This window comes from Puntigrus tetrazona, chromosome 21 (genome assembly GCF_018831695.1).
Source record: "Puntigrus tetrazona isolate hp1 chromosome 21, ASM1883169v1, whole genome shotgun sequence".
NCBI lineage: Eukaryota > Metazoa > Chordata > Actinopteri > Cypriniformes > Cyprinidae > Puntigrus > Puntigrus tetrazona.
In genome coordinates, this window is record NC_056719.1 from 4,128,574 (window position 1) to 4,147,335 (window position 18,762).

At 38.6% G+C, this 18,762-nt stretch overlaps 2 protein-coding genes across 2 annotated transcripts in view; one reads left to right on the top strand and one right to left on the bottom strand.

The window, feature by feature from the left end:
• LOC122326660 overlaps positions 1–18,762 on the top strand; it is a 99,895-nt gene that overhangs the window by 21,787 nt on the left and 59,346 nt on the right. The gene's annotated exons all lie outside the window — the stretch shown is intronic.
• The window catches only part of LOC122326658 (transmembrane protein 132C-like), a 30,392-nt gene continuing 16,059 nt past the window's right edge, over positions 4,430–18,762 (bottom strand). The window contains exons 5-8 of the mRNA XM_043221734.1: positions 14,014–14,222; positions 10,549–10,816; positions 8,762–8,953; positions 4,430–6,901 (exon numbers count right to left, since the gene is read on the bottom strand). Coding sequence (XP_043077669.1) covers positions 5,783–6,901; positions 8,762–8,953; positions 10,549–10,816; positions 14,014–14,222 — 1,788 coding nt within the window. The 3' untranslated portion in view covers positions 4,430–5,782. The remainder of the gene's footprint in view (positions 6,902–8,761; positions 8,954–10,548; positions 10,817–14,013; positions 14,223–18,762) is intronic.

The following is an 18,762-nucleotide window of genomic DNA, read 5'->3' on the forward strand; positions in this document are numbered from 1 at the left end:
AAATGTTTTATCTGGTTGCTATGCAACTTATTTGATTAGGCCAGCAGTTTTACATCAGTTTGTGAAGTCCAGCTGCAGCGTGTATATGCAACTTATACTAATCTATCAATATGCTGTATAGCACAACCATACTGACATTCAACACAGAAAGTATTTAGGAGAACTGAAGATATGGTTTGCATGCAAGGTCTTACCCTCAGATTTGCCCTCAAGAGAACCTGAAGGTTCAGTGGTTTTAATACCGAATTAAGATTCTCTTTATACTCCAGTTCTCGGAGTTTCAGACAGTCTGAATCAGACTTGCTTGGCTTTACAACAAAAAAGGAAAGAAAAAAGAAAAAAAGTCTTCTGTCTGATTTAGAGTAAGACTGAAGGGTTGTGGAAGAAAAAAAAAAATCTTTTTTGACTGAGGTATCTTGAAAACTGATTAATTCAGAGCTGCCAGTGCATATCTGAGTCATGGTCTCTCTCATTATCCGTATTCATAAAACAGCGTTACACAGCATATTTTAAGGTGAGACATGGTGCACAGAATTATGCGGTTTTGATTGAGTGCATATGAAAAAAAAAATCCTTCATCTGTGTGACTCATATGTGAAAACAATGAGCCTGTCATTCTCAAAGGCCTTGACTAGTAATTCATATCTATATTGGAAATTACTGGGGCATGTTGTCACAAAAGGTCGACATGTGTTCAGGGAACAGTCTCCGTTTTCAGCAGAAACTTTCAACTGAGATTTCAAGGTATGCGTCTATACATAATCTGACTTTGAAAAATAAACCCACCGTGAGAACAATTCACAGCAGTGAAAGCGAGGCTCCCCTATGTACTATACACACTTTGATGTACATATATCCAAGCATTATTCTTGGTTACAGTTGCCCGCTTGTCATCTGCACTTGTACAAATCAGCAGGCAGAGACAGCAGGGAAGTTGACCCTCGCTATTTACCACAGTATCTGCTCCCAAGCTGACAAGCGGCGGCACTTTGAGGATCACTGACATGGAAACAAATAAATGTTTTTATTTGAGAGCGCCTATCATGAGAGCCGCTTCTAACAGCAGGACAGGTTGACTTTGGCAGAGTAATGGACCTGCCAGCCTTTTCCCCCGTGTTCCTGATGGCAACCTCTCAACCCTTACCTACAAACTCCATTTCCCGAAAAGCCGCTTTCATTTAGACCCTAGCGCTGACATGAGAGGCAGACAGAAAGAAATAAGAGCGCGTTTTGAGTCGAGTGCTAATGGTTTCAGTTTTTACAGCTCCTCAAAGTGAGCTTCTTTGTGTTGCCAGAAGACGGTGATGTGATTTATTGGCCAGCCCTGAGGTACGGTTATGGAGCAGAGTAACAGTGACACAGATAATCGGATTTGTTAGTGTGGTCCATTAAATACCGAGCCACCTTCTCCTGCCACAGGCCTCTGCGTATAGGTGCGCTAACAATTTATGTTGCTTTAAAATAATTGCTCTGCAGACAGTGTGTACTGGAGACTTATTTCTTGCTCTGATAATTCGATTGCAGATGCACAGTGTGTTCAAACAATCCTCCCACACTCAATATAAATATGTATGGTCTCTAGGCATTGAATAGAGAAATCATTGATTTAATAGCTTGCCAGGGGCCATACCACCCTGGCAGGAGGGCTTTCCTCGTATTCCCTTAGTGATCTGCTGAACATGTAAACTTTTCATTAATTTTGCCTGCATTTGATATTGATCAATGCTTGGGAGGATATCTTATTTTCATGTCTGTTGTGTTTTGTTGAATTTCAGTGTAGCACATTCAGACCAACAGCATGAAGACAAAGTGTGATATTAAATAAGAGCGGAAACAAAACAGCAGAAACACAGAAGAGGTGTTTCATTTCTAAATGAATCAGTGTTTAGAATAAATCAGTTCAATGAATGGTGCTTCAGAAATGTTTCCTTGTAAGACACATCATTAAAGCTAAGTTGAAGGATGTCTCAATTTGAAGAGTCCTTAGTAGACAGCCTTTGTTTTGTGTCTTTCATTTGACCTGTATTGAAGGATGCATCAGGTGTCGTTTGCGTCCGTTCAATTGCAAGCAATCTTTTGATCAGAATCTTTTCAGATTCCAGTTCGCAAAAAATGAACTGACACTAAGGTTTTTCAATTTTATCATGTCATTCAAGACAACACTGGAATGCAGCCATCTATTTGAAAAGCACGCTTATTTAGTTTCTAAATGAATCAGTTTTTTGTATGAATTGACTCATTCCTGGTTNCTGTATTGGTTCAGCTGTAATAGCGAAATGGAGCAACATTTGGTGTGTAGACTCTCTCGTCTCTTATATACTTTGCTTCTATCAGCTGCTTTACTATGGTCTGTCACGCTGTTACTAGAAGTCGAACAGTGAGAAGCTCCTCTTTGAACAGCAGATAAAAGCAGGCCAGACGGTTTGTTGTTAGACATGGAAAAACATCCAAAATATATGGAGCATGCGCTGCTGTGCTAGTTCTTGTAAAAGCCGATGTTCATGTAATGGATTCTTATCTGTGCGAAAATGAAAGGCGCAACAACGAGTCCCAAAATGATTGATAGCTCATAAATTGGGATTGACGAACATTTATGATGAGTTTCGAAAGGTTTATTGTAAAGTTATAGACCTGAGCCAACCGGTTAGTGGGAAATGACGTATGTATTGTGTATTTTACATTACCGTGTTCGTATTTAGACAGCCTATAAATTTGTTCGCACGTCGTAAGTTTTGGCCGTCCGTCTTCATCTGTTGTGAGAGCAGTGCTGGCATTATACTGACAACTCTGTTGACATTTACAGCAACGCCAACGTTGTCAACTAGCAGAAGGCAAGATTACAGCAAGATGCTCTTCGTGAAAACTCAGCTAATGGGGGGTTGAAAGGTTTTTTTCTCACCCTTTGTTTTTTAGAATCTAGAGAGCCCGAGAAAGGGAAAAAAATAAACTTTTCCTGCAGATAATAACCAGTCTATGACATTAACCGTATTAATATACACTCCTGACAGACACCAGCTAATGTCATGATTTAATTTAGAGTGTTCTCGCGTAATTCCTCCGAGACGCGAGAACAGAGACCCAAATACCAAAATATCAGCTGAGATAAAAGGAAAAAACAGACCCAATTCCAGAAGCATCCCTCTGAGGGTTAAGTGTGCAGCCTCTCAATTTGGATCTCAAAAAGATTTGTCCCGCCGGGAACAATATTACGTGCGTGCGTATGATTTCCACTAATGAACTTGTATTGTTTCGGTCGCCACCTTGGATAAAGTTGTACGCCTTTGGAAAATCATTCACGGCTCTTTGTTGTGTCGACATGGTCGTCCTTTAATTTGTTTACGTTCTAGTTATCATAATGAGATATAAATTAACAGGACTTGTCGGGAAATATCAATGAGCTATGAAACATTCTCTGGAAATGCACGTCCAAAAATTGACCAAGTGGCAGGTCAGACGTTTGTGGAGATGGATGAGGCGGAGTCAGGCTTCTTTGTCAAATGTGATGAAGAAGGTGTTAATTGTCAGATCACTGTCTGTTAAATGAATACAATCATTTAGCGCGAAGGGTTGCTTGGTAATGTCACATTAACATGGAGTAAAGCCTCACTGCGCTGATCATTAATTAGTCTGGCCCGTCTCCGAGGGGAGGGAGCAGCACCATCCAGCATTGGGATCCTGCCTGTATAGTTTAGCACTAATGAGCCTTTAATGTGCAGGACTGAAGAAATGGACTGTATCTCACATCCAGGGCTATTGTGTCTGCAATAATCTTTGAATTACATGGCGCTCTGACGGCGCAACAACACTTCTCGTTAAAGCCTGTTGTTTACTGCAGTGCAACGGGGTAAAATTACAGTCTGCTCTCAGAACATTTATTATATGCAGTAAGGTTGAGTCGCAACATTATACTTGCGCATTTACAGTATAGTTCAGCAGTTTTAAACACATAACCTTTATTTGGAGACTAGGGTCATGCGCCTGTCAAGGAGAATGACCATCAAAATCTGTATGCTCCCTTTGAGACCACTGGGGTTATAATTCAGTGCCATCAACTGGTAAAAAGTGGAAAAGCAGGATGTGATGCTTTATTTAATATGCAAATAGAAAACCCAGTGATGTAATGCATAAATTAAAAAAATGGTTTCCACCTTGTTTATGGTAATAGGCAGTGCTTTTCAGCTCACAAAACAGACTACAATCGAATAAAAAAAAATAGAGGCGTTGCATTGGAAAAAATTATGTAAAATGCAATATAAACAGTGAAACAATACAAATANNNTATTAGAAAGTGAACACCGCACAGTCTTAAACACTAGACATGAACCTTCTCATGTACAATTATTCAGAAATGTTATTCAAATTATTCTTCAGAAATGTGTTTGAGTTTTTATAAAATACAAGACAAGCAGAAACGAATGGAGAGAATTAATACAATTTATACTATTAATTAGATTTTATTCTAATTAATACAGTCTTAAGACATATGGATGATCCAGATGGACTGATTATTTTTTTTAATTGACATTGGTGCCAACACACCTGGCTGAGAAATTAGAAAATAAATTATGCTGAAGGTAACTGAGCATTGTTTAAATTCTATATGAAGATAAGAAATAGTAAGCTAATATAATTAGATTGTTTGACTAATCAGTTTATTCACATAAAACTGTCCTGTGGTGTTCAACGTATGTATGCACCGCAAGTATGCACCGTATTGATCACATTACCTGAGGACTGCACCCTTAAAGTCACCCAATCCAATTAAACTAATCATTACACTAATCAGATAGACAGTCATTTGGCTAGGTCTCGTTCTAGACTGCAGTTACTGTAAGGGGAAAAGTAAGAATAGTGAACAAAAAAGCAAAGCAAATCAAAGAAATGAAAAAAGAAAACAAAATACTTATAGCACACATACATAAGCAATTGGAGGAGTGCATACCATCTATCATTCTAATACTGTAAACAACATATTATACAATATTGATAACACTACCTACAACAATACAATTTGCTCAACAGCTCTCAAAGAGACATGGAGGTTCATTTATCTGCCTGTTTTCCCAGAAGTCTTCTGCAGTATATACATGTTCATTCAAACTGTTGGTGGAAAAAGTTCCAAAATAGACATTTTTTTAAATCCATACTTTGAAATCACATGCTTTTACATATGGGAGTCAGTCTTTGGAGAAATACGTTAGACGCACTAACACGGACAGGAACAGAGATGTATAAAAATATGTAAAACCTTACAAAATGTATTCGCACTCATCATCAGAGCCAGTCAATGTTCAATTTGTGGAAATGCTTGGGTTTCCAGCACGCAACTGATATGTTTAAATGTCAGCTCTTTGAGATATTCACTCACAAAAAGGTACCACCACCAACCAGGCTTCAGTGTGATAAAATAAGAAAGGGAAAAAAACAAAAAAATTTTAATATATATATAGAAATGGAAAATCCTCTTCTTTGAAAAAGAAAATATAGACATCTCAATTGAAACATTTCTCATAATCCAATGTTCTCACATCCTCAGCGGTTTCACAACCATCTCTGTTTTCCTTCGTTCCTGATGATGAACCCTCATGACAGTTGCCATGGAAACAAGACCAGATGAATGGCTTGTCTTTTCATGGTGAGATGTGAGTTTGTCTGAGTGCAGAAGAGTCAGGCCAACCCATCCACCCCCCACCCCACCACCAACACCACCACCTCCTCACCTAGAAGGCATATGGGTGAGCTACGCTTTTGTCTGAAAAATACATAAATAACTACAAGCCCACTATGCGATGTTCTTAGTAGCATTTTCGTTTAACCTTTCCATGTAATTTCTGAGCTCTTTGGAGTCCCCGAGCTCGATGTCTGGGCATACCCATTTGATGTCGTTCTGACCGATGAGAAGCGGGCTTATGGATGGGCAGCCATTGCTGGGCTTGCTATGGCTGAAAGTGGTGAACTTGACCCGTTTCCTTTTGGTAGTGGGTGAGTTTATAGAGTCGCTCTTGTGATCTCTCCCAGTGCACCCTGAGTCAGAGGCTGACCTGTGGACCTGGCCTTGAACGCTCTTCTGAGAGGAAAGGCCATTGAGGAGCTGGCTACCTTCCTCCAGGCCCAGCCCGGAGTCCATGGTGCCGCCCAGCTCCTCTTGATCTAGACACAAACCTGCCTGACTTTCCAACAGCTCAGCGTCCTGTCCTAACCAAACCCAGTCGTGGGCATGAGCCATGGTCTCCTGGCCCTCCAATGGGAGCTGCTTGTTGCGATACTTGAGGGCGTAGGAGACGCAATTGATTAGGAATACCAGGATGGCCAGACAGAAGACACCTAGCAGGGCGTACATGCCTATTTCCAGGTCTGTAAGCCCACGCCGAGACTGCAATAGATCATCCTCTCCATTACGTCCAGGAGGAAGGTCTGCTTGGGCTGGGAATTCAGAGAAATCCACTGGAATATCAGCAGCTGAGAGCCTATCACCGCTTGCTTTTCCTGGTATGGAGGTTTTGATGGTGGTAGCGCCTCGGTTCATGATTCCAGCCTCCATGTCTGAGATCGAACCGCCGTAGTATGGGGCATTGGGTCTGTATCTCCTGTCACTTGCGCTGTTTCCAGTTTCTTCATCACGGCCAAACTTCACATGGACGTTTGCGTTGCCTGCGGCCAGAACAGTGCGCCGTTTGTTTTTTTGGCACGATTCGGGTCCGTACATCTCCAAACGAACCAACATGCCTTGACCTTCACCTTTAGCCACCAACACTGGCCACCTCCAGCTGGGGCTTTTCTTCACCGACACCACCTGGTCATCCAGCGAAGTGGCCGTAAGGACAAAATGAGCAGAGTTATAGAGGTCAAGAGGGGTCATGGAGCCATCGCTGAACTGAAGCCACGCACTGACAAGGGATTCCTGAAAGAGAAACAAAACATAAACAGAGGCTCTCAGGTAATGCTAATTTCTTTGCATCAACTATGCACGATTCTTAACCCCATTGTAGGACCGTTTAAAAGCTATAAAAGTCCCCAAAACCACATTTCAAAGAGAACAGACGCACTGATCAGCGGGAGATTCAACCAATCTGCCCGTTTTATGTCTATCAATGTGGAGAAGAGAGGAAACCCCTGCCGATGCAAAGGATTAGAGAAATCAGACTAATCAGAAAGGGTTTTAAATGTGAGATGACTCAGAATAAGTGGGCAGCCCTGAGCAGCAGGATCCAGTAACAAAACCACAGCTCCTCATCAACATGCGGCCCATGTCAAATGACTTTGTCCATAATGACAGTGATTATAGTGATTGCACCTGCTCTTGGATAAAACAACCCTACATTTCTGAGAAATGGACACAGAAGTACTGTATGCATAACTGTGACCTGAGAACCAGAACAAAACTCACAATTTAGCGGCATGTGGCTGAAATTTTTTATGAGATTTTACAATGGCTACACTGTACACCACATATAAAAAATATGATGAAAAAATGTGACTAATAATATTGATTAAACAACAATACAACACAAATAAATTTGCTAATAATAATAATAATAATAAACAAATAGAAGTGCTGAAAAATATATATTCTAAATAAAAAAGATATAACAGATCTAAAGGCCCACCTTAAAATGTGCTATTCGCTGCACCTAAAATGTATAATCACAGAACAATCACACAAAAATGAAAATGACCCCTTATATTTTACCTGAAGCCATTCTATGTGTATATTTCTTTCTTCTTTCAGATGAACACAGCCTGAGTTTTTAAAAAATGTATCCTTCCAAGCTTGGTAATGCGGGTGAATAGTGGCCATTATTTTAAAGCTCTGTAAATCAGATATATCCACAAGTACTGCGACATAAAACTATCCTATATGCCTTTGGGGGGTTATCACATGTCGTCTGAATTAGACTGATAGGTTTTTATAAAAAAAATATTTTCAGTTTTAAAATTATAACATAAATAACTGACTTGATCTGCTTCAGAGGGGACATGATAAGCCTCCCGAGACATAAAGGTACGTTTTATGTCGGATATATATCTGATTTACAAAGCTTTAACACAATATCCATGAACATTACCAAGCTTGGAAGAGCCAGAACAAATTTTTAAAATACAGACACTCTGTTCATCTGAAAAAAGAAAGGCATATACACCCAGCATGGCTTCGGGTGAGTAAAATATGGGTTAATTTTAATTTTTAGGTGAACTATTCCTTTAATTGAGCACCAGATTTTGTGTGAAAATAAACCATTCAAGTTTTTTTTTGTTTGTTTTTTTAATTTTAGAAATATATGAGTTGGCAAGGGGGGCGGTACTGATAAAAATACAGCAAATTTTTTTTTTTTTTTAATAATGTCTAAGTTAACCCTCAAAATCAGAGACAGCAGCCTGCAGCTAAAATTAGATATTCTTCTTAAATGTTTAATAACGTTTGAACCGCTAATCCTATCTGAATACTTTATAAAGTAGCAGAAATTCTCCACTTTTCAGAGATATAACATGTTTCAATTGGATAGTCATCACATTTTGACAACATTGATCGTCAGACGAATCGAATGCATTTCGTTCCACTTTGTAAAACAGGAACGATTACTGAAGTTTAGTGAAATAGATAAGTCAGCCATCTATTAATTAGGTAACACTTTAGATTGATGGCTCTGTTGACAATAAGTAACTTTGCACCTACAAGTCAACTAACTATCATTAGAATATTAGTATACTGTTTGATACTATAGCATATTTTTATTGACTATAAAGTGTTTAATTAGACTACCTGATTTACACTGTGCATGGTTTCCTGAGTGGTAGCCGTGGCCACGATGGCCCTGTTGCTTCCAGGGCTGAGTTGAAGGTTCAAGGAAAGGCCAGAGACCAGTTGCACGCCCAGCTCCGTAATACTGACTTTATCATCCAGAACCTGGATCACCCTCTCAGCCAGAACTGAGTCTGACAATGGGGACATCACCTGGATAAAAAAGCAGACATATATGCTTCTGTTACATAACACTGTAAAACAACTCCTGGTTTCTCAAACTTGGTGACAAGAAAAAAAGAGTAGGCTACATGCAATTTGAAGAATCTAAATGACAGCTGTCCGCCCTCAGCCATATGGCGATATCTGACACGCAGACAAGGAAATGACTTCGATACGAAACGTGATGAGAAGACTTCCTATCTGGATCAATTAATTGCAAAGCAGCCACCTCCGTATTTCCACATTCATTATGTTATAATGAAGTGTCAAAAGCCATTTACTTCCTATCTGTAAGTGGAACTTCTACTGTCACCTGCGTGCATGGCCCGCACTTGCTTCTAACCATCATTTGCAGAGTCTGGAAGTCCACAGGCAACAGTTTTTCACTCTAAAATGCAGCGATGTTAAGGTAAAGAAACAATTCGTGTTCTGTTTTTATATTCCTCTCTTACTCCGAGTGCATCCTAATTTGCCATTTGAATTGAGAGATTTATTAATTAGACATAAAATAAGAATAAGCAAGGGGAGCCTCGGGCATTACCCAATATTGCGTAAGACGCTGCCCCAGTGCTCCACTTTTTATAAATAGATCTATAAAATAGAAGTTAGTGCCTGCTACACTACTTCAACAAATCTTTTCTTCCAAACAGTCTACTTTAAAACCGATTCTCGTTCAGATTTCGAAACAACGCATATTTCCCTCTTCTAATTGCAAGTAATTAGTCATTTAATTTAGCTTTAATGAACTGCAAAAACAGCGTTCCCTTTTGAAATTTAATAACGAATTGGGTCTAATAGTAAGGTGGATGATTGGTAATTCGAGTTTTTGATTTCAGAGATCTCGATCTATAAAGCAGCACTGGTTTGCAGACTCCACGTATTCCATCCCACCATTACTGGGCTTTTTATCTGATTTTAATTTTCAGCAAATGGATCAAATCGAAGCGCTCTCCACCTGTGGCTCTGGCTTATACTTTTGCTGTGAGATAGCACTGAAATGGCACTTTAGTTTGTCAAGCAGGTGTATTACATGTGAATGTATAGGTGACATCTATAAAAAATAAAACGTGTGATTTTTACAGACTGACTCTTAATTAGTAGGTCTTAATGAAGGAGATTACGGTTTGTCATAAGAGCTGTGAGATGTGCAGGCAGACAGCACACAAGCTGTGACAGAGTGAGTGAGAGATGCTGTCTAGCTCTTGTCTGACAGAGTACACGTGTCACATCACAACTCGGACTGATTCACCTCTCATCCGCACAGAGAAATAGACAAATGACAGCCAGGATTTTCCAAAGAAAACAAGGACGTCCTCACATTTTATTCATGCAGTATAAACACAAGGGAACTGCGGCTTAGTCAGCTGTAACTGTCAGTTTTGTTCCTGACAAAATGGGCAGCTCTGGTTGTGGTGTGTTGAGGAAATTGCATAATATGCTATAACAAGTGAATCACGGAAAGTTTTGATAATAAAGAAAAGCCATAGATTTAGTAGGCCGTGCAAGTCTACATTTTCTTTTTTTATAGAACATCACACTACTTTTAAACATAATCACACATAGAGTGCATTCTTTATATTTCTGACCTGAACATTGGTGATGCCAGTGTTCAGACCAATGAGGACTTGTTCTTCTGAAAGCTTGGCAACGCGTTCATCCACCACCCTTAAAGAGTCTCTCACTAACTCTGTCACGTCCACCTGCCAATCACTGCCCAAGAGGAAGTCTGGCTGGCCCTGCCATTCCTCTGGCTCTGCCTCAAAGTGTGTGAGCACACGGACGGTGGTGCTCTGGTACTGTGGACCACAGCTCCGATCCTTCTTGGCTCCTTCATCCCCGTCATCCTCTCCAGACCTGCAGTAAAAAAAAAGAGCAAGCAATACCATGAGTTACATTCCATTTCATTAGCATTCCTAACCAATCAGAACTACTCTACTGTATATGTGTGTGTGTTTATGTGTGTATACATAAAATTCAATTACATTTTTTGAATTCACATTTTAATTATTATCTGATGAATATTCTGGTTGACACTCAAATCAAGTAGAAAAGACATGGAATAGTTGAAATTATTAATATATAAAATACATTCAGCAACTCAAAATAATTTTTAAGGAAGTGTTTGGTTGACAAAATGATTGTAATTAAATGATTAAAAACAAAAAGAATTCTATACTATTTTCAGCCTACTGTATTCTAAAATTGCTGCCTTAAAGATTTACAGAATTTAATAGTGTAATAACAAAAGCTTACATTTACTTCGATTTTTCTTTCTAAGTAAAAATCATTACTGAAAAACAGAAAGAATAAATATATAGAGCAGCTGCAGTTTTCAGTCTCTTATAATGGTCGCTTCAACAGGCTGTAAACCTGAACTCTATTCACATTACAGTGATGCATTTCCTCTCCTCACAACAAACAGCCCAGCACCGGTTGAAAGGGGAAGCTCTGACGGTTCCATTATTTTTAATGAGTCGAAGTCATCCAAAATAAAAAACAACAGCAGTGGCAGGTTAACACGGTGGCTTTGACCAGAGGGGAGGCCACGCTCCTCTAGACTTTTACGCAACGACGCCTGACCGACATAGAAACAGCATGACATTTACAGAACACAGGTGTATAAACAGGGCAGGCGGCACTCAGCTGAGGAATGTCAGGTCACAGGAGGTCTCAGGAATAATGAGACTCAGTCTTACAACACAACAGCATGTTTCCCGCTCTCAAAATGCTACTTGAAGCAGATGCAACCTCAGGACCAAGGGCACATATGATACAACAAGAGTGCAAATTTTAAGACGCGTCAAGTGCCAAATGTGAGTAAACATGGGCTATATGCAACTCAGCAGCTGGCCACTATTTAAAGGAAAAACTCACATGAATGTTTTCCCTTATGCAGTTCTAAACCTGCATGATTCTCTTGTGGAACACAGAAGATATTCTGAAGAAGTTCAAAACAACAATGGGCCACACTGATCATTTTCAAAATACCTTTGATGCGCAGATGAAATTAAGTCACACAGGTTTGGAATGACATGAGGGTGAGCATTTTCGGGGTGAACTACCTCTTTAAGAACTGCAATACATACTATTTCCTACTAACAAAAGATTTGTGCATCTTTTCATGTCTTCAGCTTTAGTTTCAGTAGAAAATATGTTTAATCTAGGATGAAATATATAGTAAGAACCTTCACAGTGATGCACTAAAAACCTTTCACTAAAAGGTTATTTAAAAAACTGGATGGAAAATGGAAAGCTGGATGATTGTCTAGAGTTTATTTCCTGCATAACATTAAAAAACTGGATGGAAAATGGAAAGCTGGATGATTGTCTAGAGTTTATTTCCTGCATAACATAATATGTGGCAAGACATATTATGGAATATTCATCACCATAAGCCATCTAATGATTATATCAGGAACAAAATAATGACATAATAGATATAGAGACTCAAACAAGATGCCATAATCAACAAAATTACTTGTTTGTCACTAGAATCACGACAGAATAAAGAGACAGACCATACTGAGAATCAGCCTCATTCAAGTAAACAAGAGCTGTACTTGCATGTCTATTGCATGTAAACTTCCAAAGAGCTGCCTAGAGGTGTTATGAAGATGGTCGCCACATGAACCCGCCTTAAAGCATTTTGCTAATATGCAAGAAAAAAATGTTTAAATAATTCAATTGTCACAAGGAAAAATCACATATATTTTTAATACAAAATAATGTAAAATACAGTTTCATGCTAAGTAAGAAATATTTATGCCTGCTGAACTTTTTTTTTTAAACAGAGGAAGCACAGAAATGTTTAAATTCCCAAGTGGTCTGGTGCAAGAGAAGGTCAGGTCAGAGAATCTTCATGTTGAGATAATATCCACATATTTGCTTGCTGACAACCAAACAACTTATAATATAACGACAATTATTCCTCAGACTCATCAATGCCTCGCAATTTCTCCACAGCTCATTCCATCTGTCATCCGTCATCCTGTTCTCACTTATCATGCATGAGCCAATCCGGCATGGATTGTTTCTGGTGGAAGAGTAATTAAAAATTATCTGGTGGATATCCGCAGCGTACGGCAGCATTAACCTGCATGTTGTCTGGTGCTGGTGCGTCAGAGGCAGGTGTGCCTGAAGACGACCCAGCGGTAATTAAAAAGTCACCGTCCACATCCTCCCCTCACCTCCATAATGCTTTCCGATGCGAGCTCTGCTACACGTCTGCTGTAACCCAAGAATGACAGAGCATGAAAAAGGCTGAGGAGAGGCTAGATAAAGACGGGGAAGACTCACACCGGCGAGCTGGAGCGTCATTGGTGCTGTGCAGGCTTATTACAGTAATGTATGAAATCTTTGCGCTTACAAATTACCAGCAGAGCCATATTGCATAACATGTGTGGGCAGTGAAGGGTAGTTTCTGACCAGCTAAAGATTATAAAACTTGACAGAACATAGTTTGCAAGCTCTTTTTTATCTCAATTATAATTTATACAAGTTGCATAATTGTATAACTCTCAAAAATAACATTTCATGAGTAACCATAGCCATTAAACTAGAAAAGTCCTTTGCAGGGTTAGATTTTACTAAAAAGTGTGTTTTTTGGCAAACAATTTTGATATTTCAAAGCACCGAAACAACCATGCCCATACCCCAACAGGACCCTTATTTCGAAATCTCCGCCCCACACACACATAAACTCAACCCTGATAATGTCAATCGCGGAAACAAGTGTACGTGACACACAAGCATATTCAAACAAAACCCAACACAGATAAGTTGTGTGAAATGTGTGTTTAAGGACTTGTGTGTTTTAGGTCCTTTTTTCTAAAACTAGCCTAGTGCACCTTTAGGAACCAATCATGATTTCTCATTTGCAGCACCATAATTTGGTTATTTTTTATTAATTTTTAAAAATGTAAAGTGGTCATGCGGTATTCTACACAACTTCCATTTCTATTGTGCACAAAGTTTTGAAAGTTACAATGTGCTTCAATTGTACAATGAACCCAAGGTCAAATGTGATTCCTTGAAACAAAAACATTGCTAACCTTTGGTTTGCAGCATCTACAGGAACTCTCCAGCTCCTGATCTGGCTGAGCTCTGGATCGGACATCTCGATCTGAAGGGGGAGTCGTGGCATCCATACGCTCACCTCCAGCTGAGCGCTCAGGTAACTGTAGGTGAAGTTCACCATCATCCTCAACCTCCCACGTGTCTCCTTGCCGTTGACGTACACATAATCACATCTTTCGGACACCTGAGAGGCAGGAATACAAATCAGACAGGAGACAAACAAAGCGCTCAAGCAACACTGCATTCAAAGCAGCACTAAATTAAAGAAAATTGCAGCCCTGGCCAAGGTATCAGCCTACTTTTTGCTCCAATTTCCTGGAGACAATTTCAAATTTTGAAAGCGTAAAAAAATGAGGTCTCTTTTTGTGCTAATCAGCGCAATATGTGAAAAACAGTCTGGCCTTTGTGGTGTTTTTTTTTTGTGCCGCCGCTATTCGCTTTTATTCTGAGCTTTAATGAGGAAGATGAGAGGTTGGATGGGCTTTGACTGGTCTGTCCAAGTATTTATTTCTGACTACAGTCGGTGGGGGACTAGTTGCCATTGATAATGAGTGTGTTTGGATGTCTATATATCTCAGGCTTTGGGGTTGAAAGAAGCTAAACAGATGGAGGGATAGAAGACGACAGAAAAAGATAAGTGGTCAAGTTCTATTGCAGCAAAGTAATTAATTTGCATAGCATCTATACTGCTCTTAGCAAACTCTTATAATACCTGGCAGAGAAAACCACCACCGTCAAATCCAATCAACTTGAGGGCTTCTTTAAAAACTACAGATGTGGGTGTGGACCAATGGCATGGCTTGATTTTTGAGCAGCTGCCCATCAGCTTAAAATCTAAGATGACAAGAGTGCCGGTTGTTTGTGAGATTTCCCTAATGCTGTGCCATTTTCCAGAGCACCATACTTGTTACATCACAATACCAGATTGCTATTTAGTAACTGCAATCAGTAGCCAAGCTTTCATCAAGTTCTCATTTACTGACTGCTCAGAGTATACCAGGAATCCATTCCAGCTTTTTTCCACATTGACTGTTTTAAAAGACAAACAGAAAACATGTAATTCCAAATAATGTAATTCATATCCATTACACAGTGAACGCATTACGCACTGAACCCTGTGAAATGAGCAATAAGTTCAATTGTGATAATGGCTACAACATAATTATACGTGTGAACTCAAAATCACGTTGACTTGACTTTCGTGAAAGAATTGTAGAAAGGTGGATTTTAATAAGAAATGGAAAATACATCAGTTACTTAAATGGCAAGGTTATAGGAGGGTCAACATGGTAATCTTATTTAAATAAGATTAAAGATAAGATTTAAAAAAATAAAATAAAACAAAGTAATACAAATTCATCGAGTTACTGTACATAGCAACTGTTATTGATGAACAATGTAAGTGCTGAAATGCACTTTTTGCACATATTTAATTAATTGTATTAATCTGTCACACGTGTTTTGGAGGTCAGTGGATAAACAAATGGATAAGCAATTAAAAAACAATATACAAATTATTGGTCCAGTTAACACCTGTCATCTTTAAATATATATCCTTGCTGTGAGCTATATCATTAAACTTTGGAGACAGAATCGGCACTGGAAAAAGTGACTAAAAGTAAACGACGCACAGGTTTGTAATAATGAACAACTGCAGTGAACTTAAATAGTACTATAATTCCCCACAGCAATTATATCTGTTAAACACCTGTTAAATCTGTTAAACTGCCTGGATCTGCCCATATAAATGACATAATAGACCAATTTGCAGTTTTACATTGACAATCGTATTCTTTACTTCCTCATTTAAAGATTGTAAATCTCCCACAACAGTCTAAGAGCCAGAGATCCTCAGAGGTGCTCTGGCAACCCATGAAGGGTATTGGTTTGGTTGTTCAAGCTGACACTGTGGAGAACACTGGTTCACTGCAACATGCCCTTCCCATGAGCATCTATATACACCGTAACCAGCCTGGCAGAGCATTAATCAGGAACATTAAGACTGCTGAAGAGAGGGACACTTGCAGAGGACGTCAAGATCCCTGCGGGGAACCGAGTGGGGTACTTAATGACCCATTCAACAGGCGCAAGAAGAGACTGGACTGTGCTGCCTGACGCAAACACTTTCTCTCTCTTCCAGTCCATCTCTGACTGAGGTAATTAGCAGAGTGCATTTTGAGCATCACTAGCAAGGTGAACCCGACGTTTGGAGTAACTAGAAAAAGCAGAGATGCTACCAACTAAAAAACACAGTTTAAATTCATGAAACAGACTAGCTTTTCCAGTAGCAAGAAAACATTACATTGCTGTAGATATGAACTTTAACGTTGTCCTTTTTCCCTTTTACGCTTGTTTCTTTATATGGTTTTGTTCCTGTTTGATTTAACTTGTTTGTTAATTTGCTCGTTAATCATTTTCAGTTAACTCTCATCACCTGTTCTTCCCTCTTATATAAAGTCTTCTTTGAGTTCAGTTGATTGTTGAATATTGTATGTTTACCAGTACCCTAAATTATCGGATTCCTGTATTTGCGAGGACTTGAATCCTCGTTCTCCCTTTTTTCTGCAACAGCAGAGTACTCACAGTATTGCTTTTTATGGTAACTTGACAGCAAACTGAGATAATAATTAATAGTATTCAAATGTGTGTGTGTGTGTGTGTGTTTCTCTCCCTGGATCATAAAACCAGTCATAAGCAGCCCAAATATATTTGCAACAATAGCCAATAATACACTGTGTTAAAGTGATTGATTGTTCTTTTTTCCAATTAAGTAAAGATCATGTTTCATTAAAATATTTTGTCAATTTCCTACTGTAAATGTCAAATCCTTTACTAAAAATTAGTAATGTAATTAGTAATGAGCTGCTTAGAACTTTTCTCAATATGTAGATTTTTTTTTTTTTGGTATTTGTTTCTAATAGTTGGATTTCAGTTAAATATTGTCATATCCTAACAAACCATATCAACGGAAAGCTTATTAAGCTGTCGGTTGACATACATGTAAAAAATATCCCTTATGGCTGGTTTTGTGTTCCAGGGTGAAATAATATAAAACACTATAAAAACAAAACTGCAACATTTATTATGAAAGATTTTACAGAATTTTACATTTTAATTGGTGCCATGTATTTTTAGCTTTAACAGTAACCGAAATAATTTAGTGCATTAAAATGAACTTGAGAAATTTGAGAAAATAATATTAAATGATTTACATGTCAAATATTTTTTTTTTAAATTACATATAAATTCACAACACATATTCAAATGCTGCTGTCACCATCATCAACAAATAGTCAAAGAGCATCAGTCTAGTTTACTCATTTTTGCCTGACTATACTGTACTTCTCTAAAATGGCAAAATGCATTAACTTCAACAGCTGATGGTTTCTTAGTTGACTTTTAATCCATACCAATTATTTTAGTCCATATCAATTTTCAGACACCATTTTCATTGAATGCGAAGATAATTGAGCCAGACCCACCTCTCACAAAACAGAGATTCAATTTCAGTTTTGACTAAATGTTAACCTACCTTTAATATGCATTCCTTGTAACTTAAGCTTCAGTTTCAAAGCAGGTTTTCAAACACCTTCCTGGAAGCACACAAACAATCCTCCTGCAGTGTGGTGATATGGTGTCATCTAAAAGAACTTACTGTACTGTATGTACCATTTTCATACCTCTCCTGACTTCTGTCTCTATCTTTTCCTCTTTTTTCCTCTCTCATTACACTCTCTGTCTGTCCATCTCCTGTATCTGCCTGTGCAGAAGATCTTTTCTGGAGAGTCTAGAAAGCTAAAAAAAAATCACATAACTTCTAGACATCAAACACAACAATAGCTTCATGTCTTTCCAATGGGTTTTATGATCTCATTTGACATAATATCAGCTTTTGCTAATTGGAATGCCCTTAAGTAAAAATTTCAACATTACATTTTAGCTGGAAACTGTATATTGTCAAAGATAAAGGCTTTTCACACTTGAAATTGTTAACCCAGATAAAAACTCAGGGATATCTTGTTTTACATTTTATAGCATTCATATTACCCTATGGTTTGTAATAAATTGTGCAGGGAAAAAACAGCTTGGACATTCAGCTAAACATTTCCATTTGTGTTCCACTTTAAAAGTAAAATCTTGGAGGTCTGTTTATCCCTTTAACATACTTGTGCATGCCTGTTTATAATTTCAATGACATTGACTGGAGGAGTGCAGTTTGCAATGGCAAATCAAACTTACAAAATTAATACCAAAACTCCATGGCTGCCATATTGAACAATTACATTTTCTGTTCTACAAAACACATGCATAATTAAAAAAGGTAAGCACTGTTTAGTTTGTTGTTTTGCATTTTCATCTGCATTTGTTGGTGTTTGAAACAGTGCTAAAAGTGATGCTACCCTTGCTCTGGTGCAGGTTTTTTTCTTTTGAAACAACTACTATATCCAGGGTTAGGCAACAACCCAGGCTTAACCGCAGTGTGTAGAGAATCATATTGAGAAATATGACAGTGACAGCAACTGGTACGGGATGCTATGCGATGCATTGTATTTGAATGAAATTTACAAAATCTGCAGTGCTCAAAAAGTCACTGTAGACAAAAATAATGGCATAGTGTATTTGGATGCTCTGAATCCAGGGCACAGTGCCTGTTTGTATGTGTGTGTGTGTGTGTGTGTGTGTGTGTGTGTGTGTGTGTGTGTGTGTGTGTGTGTGTGTGTGTG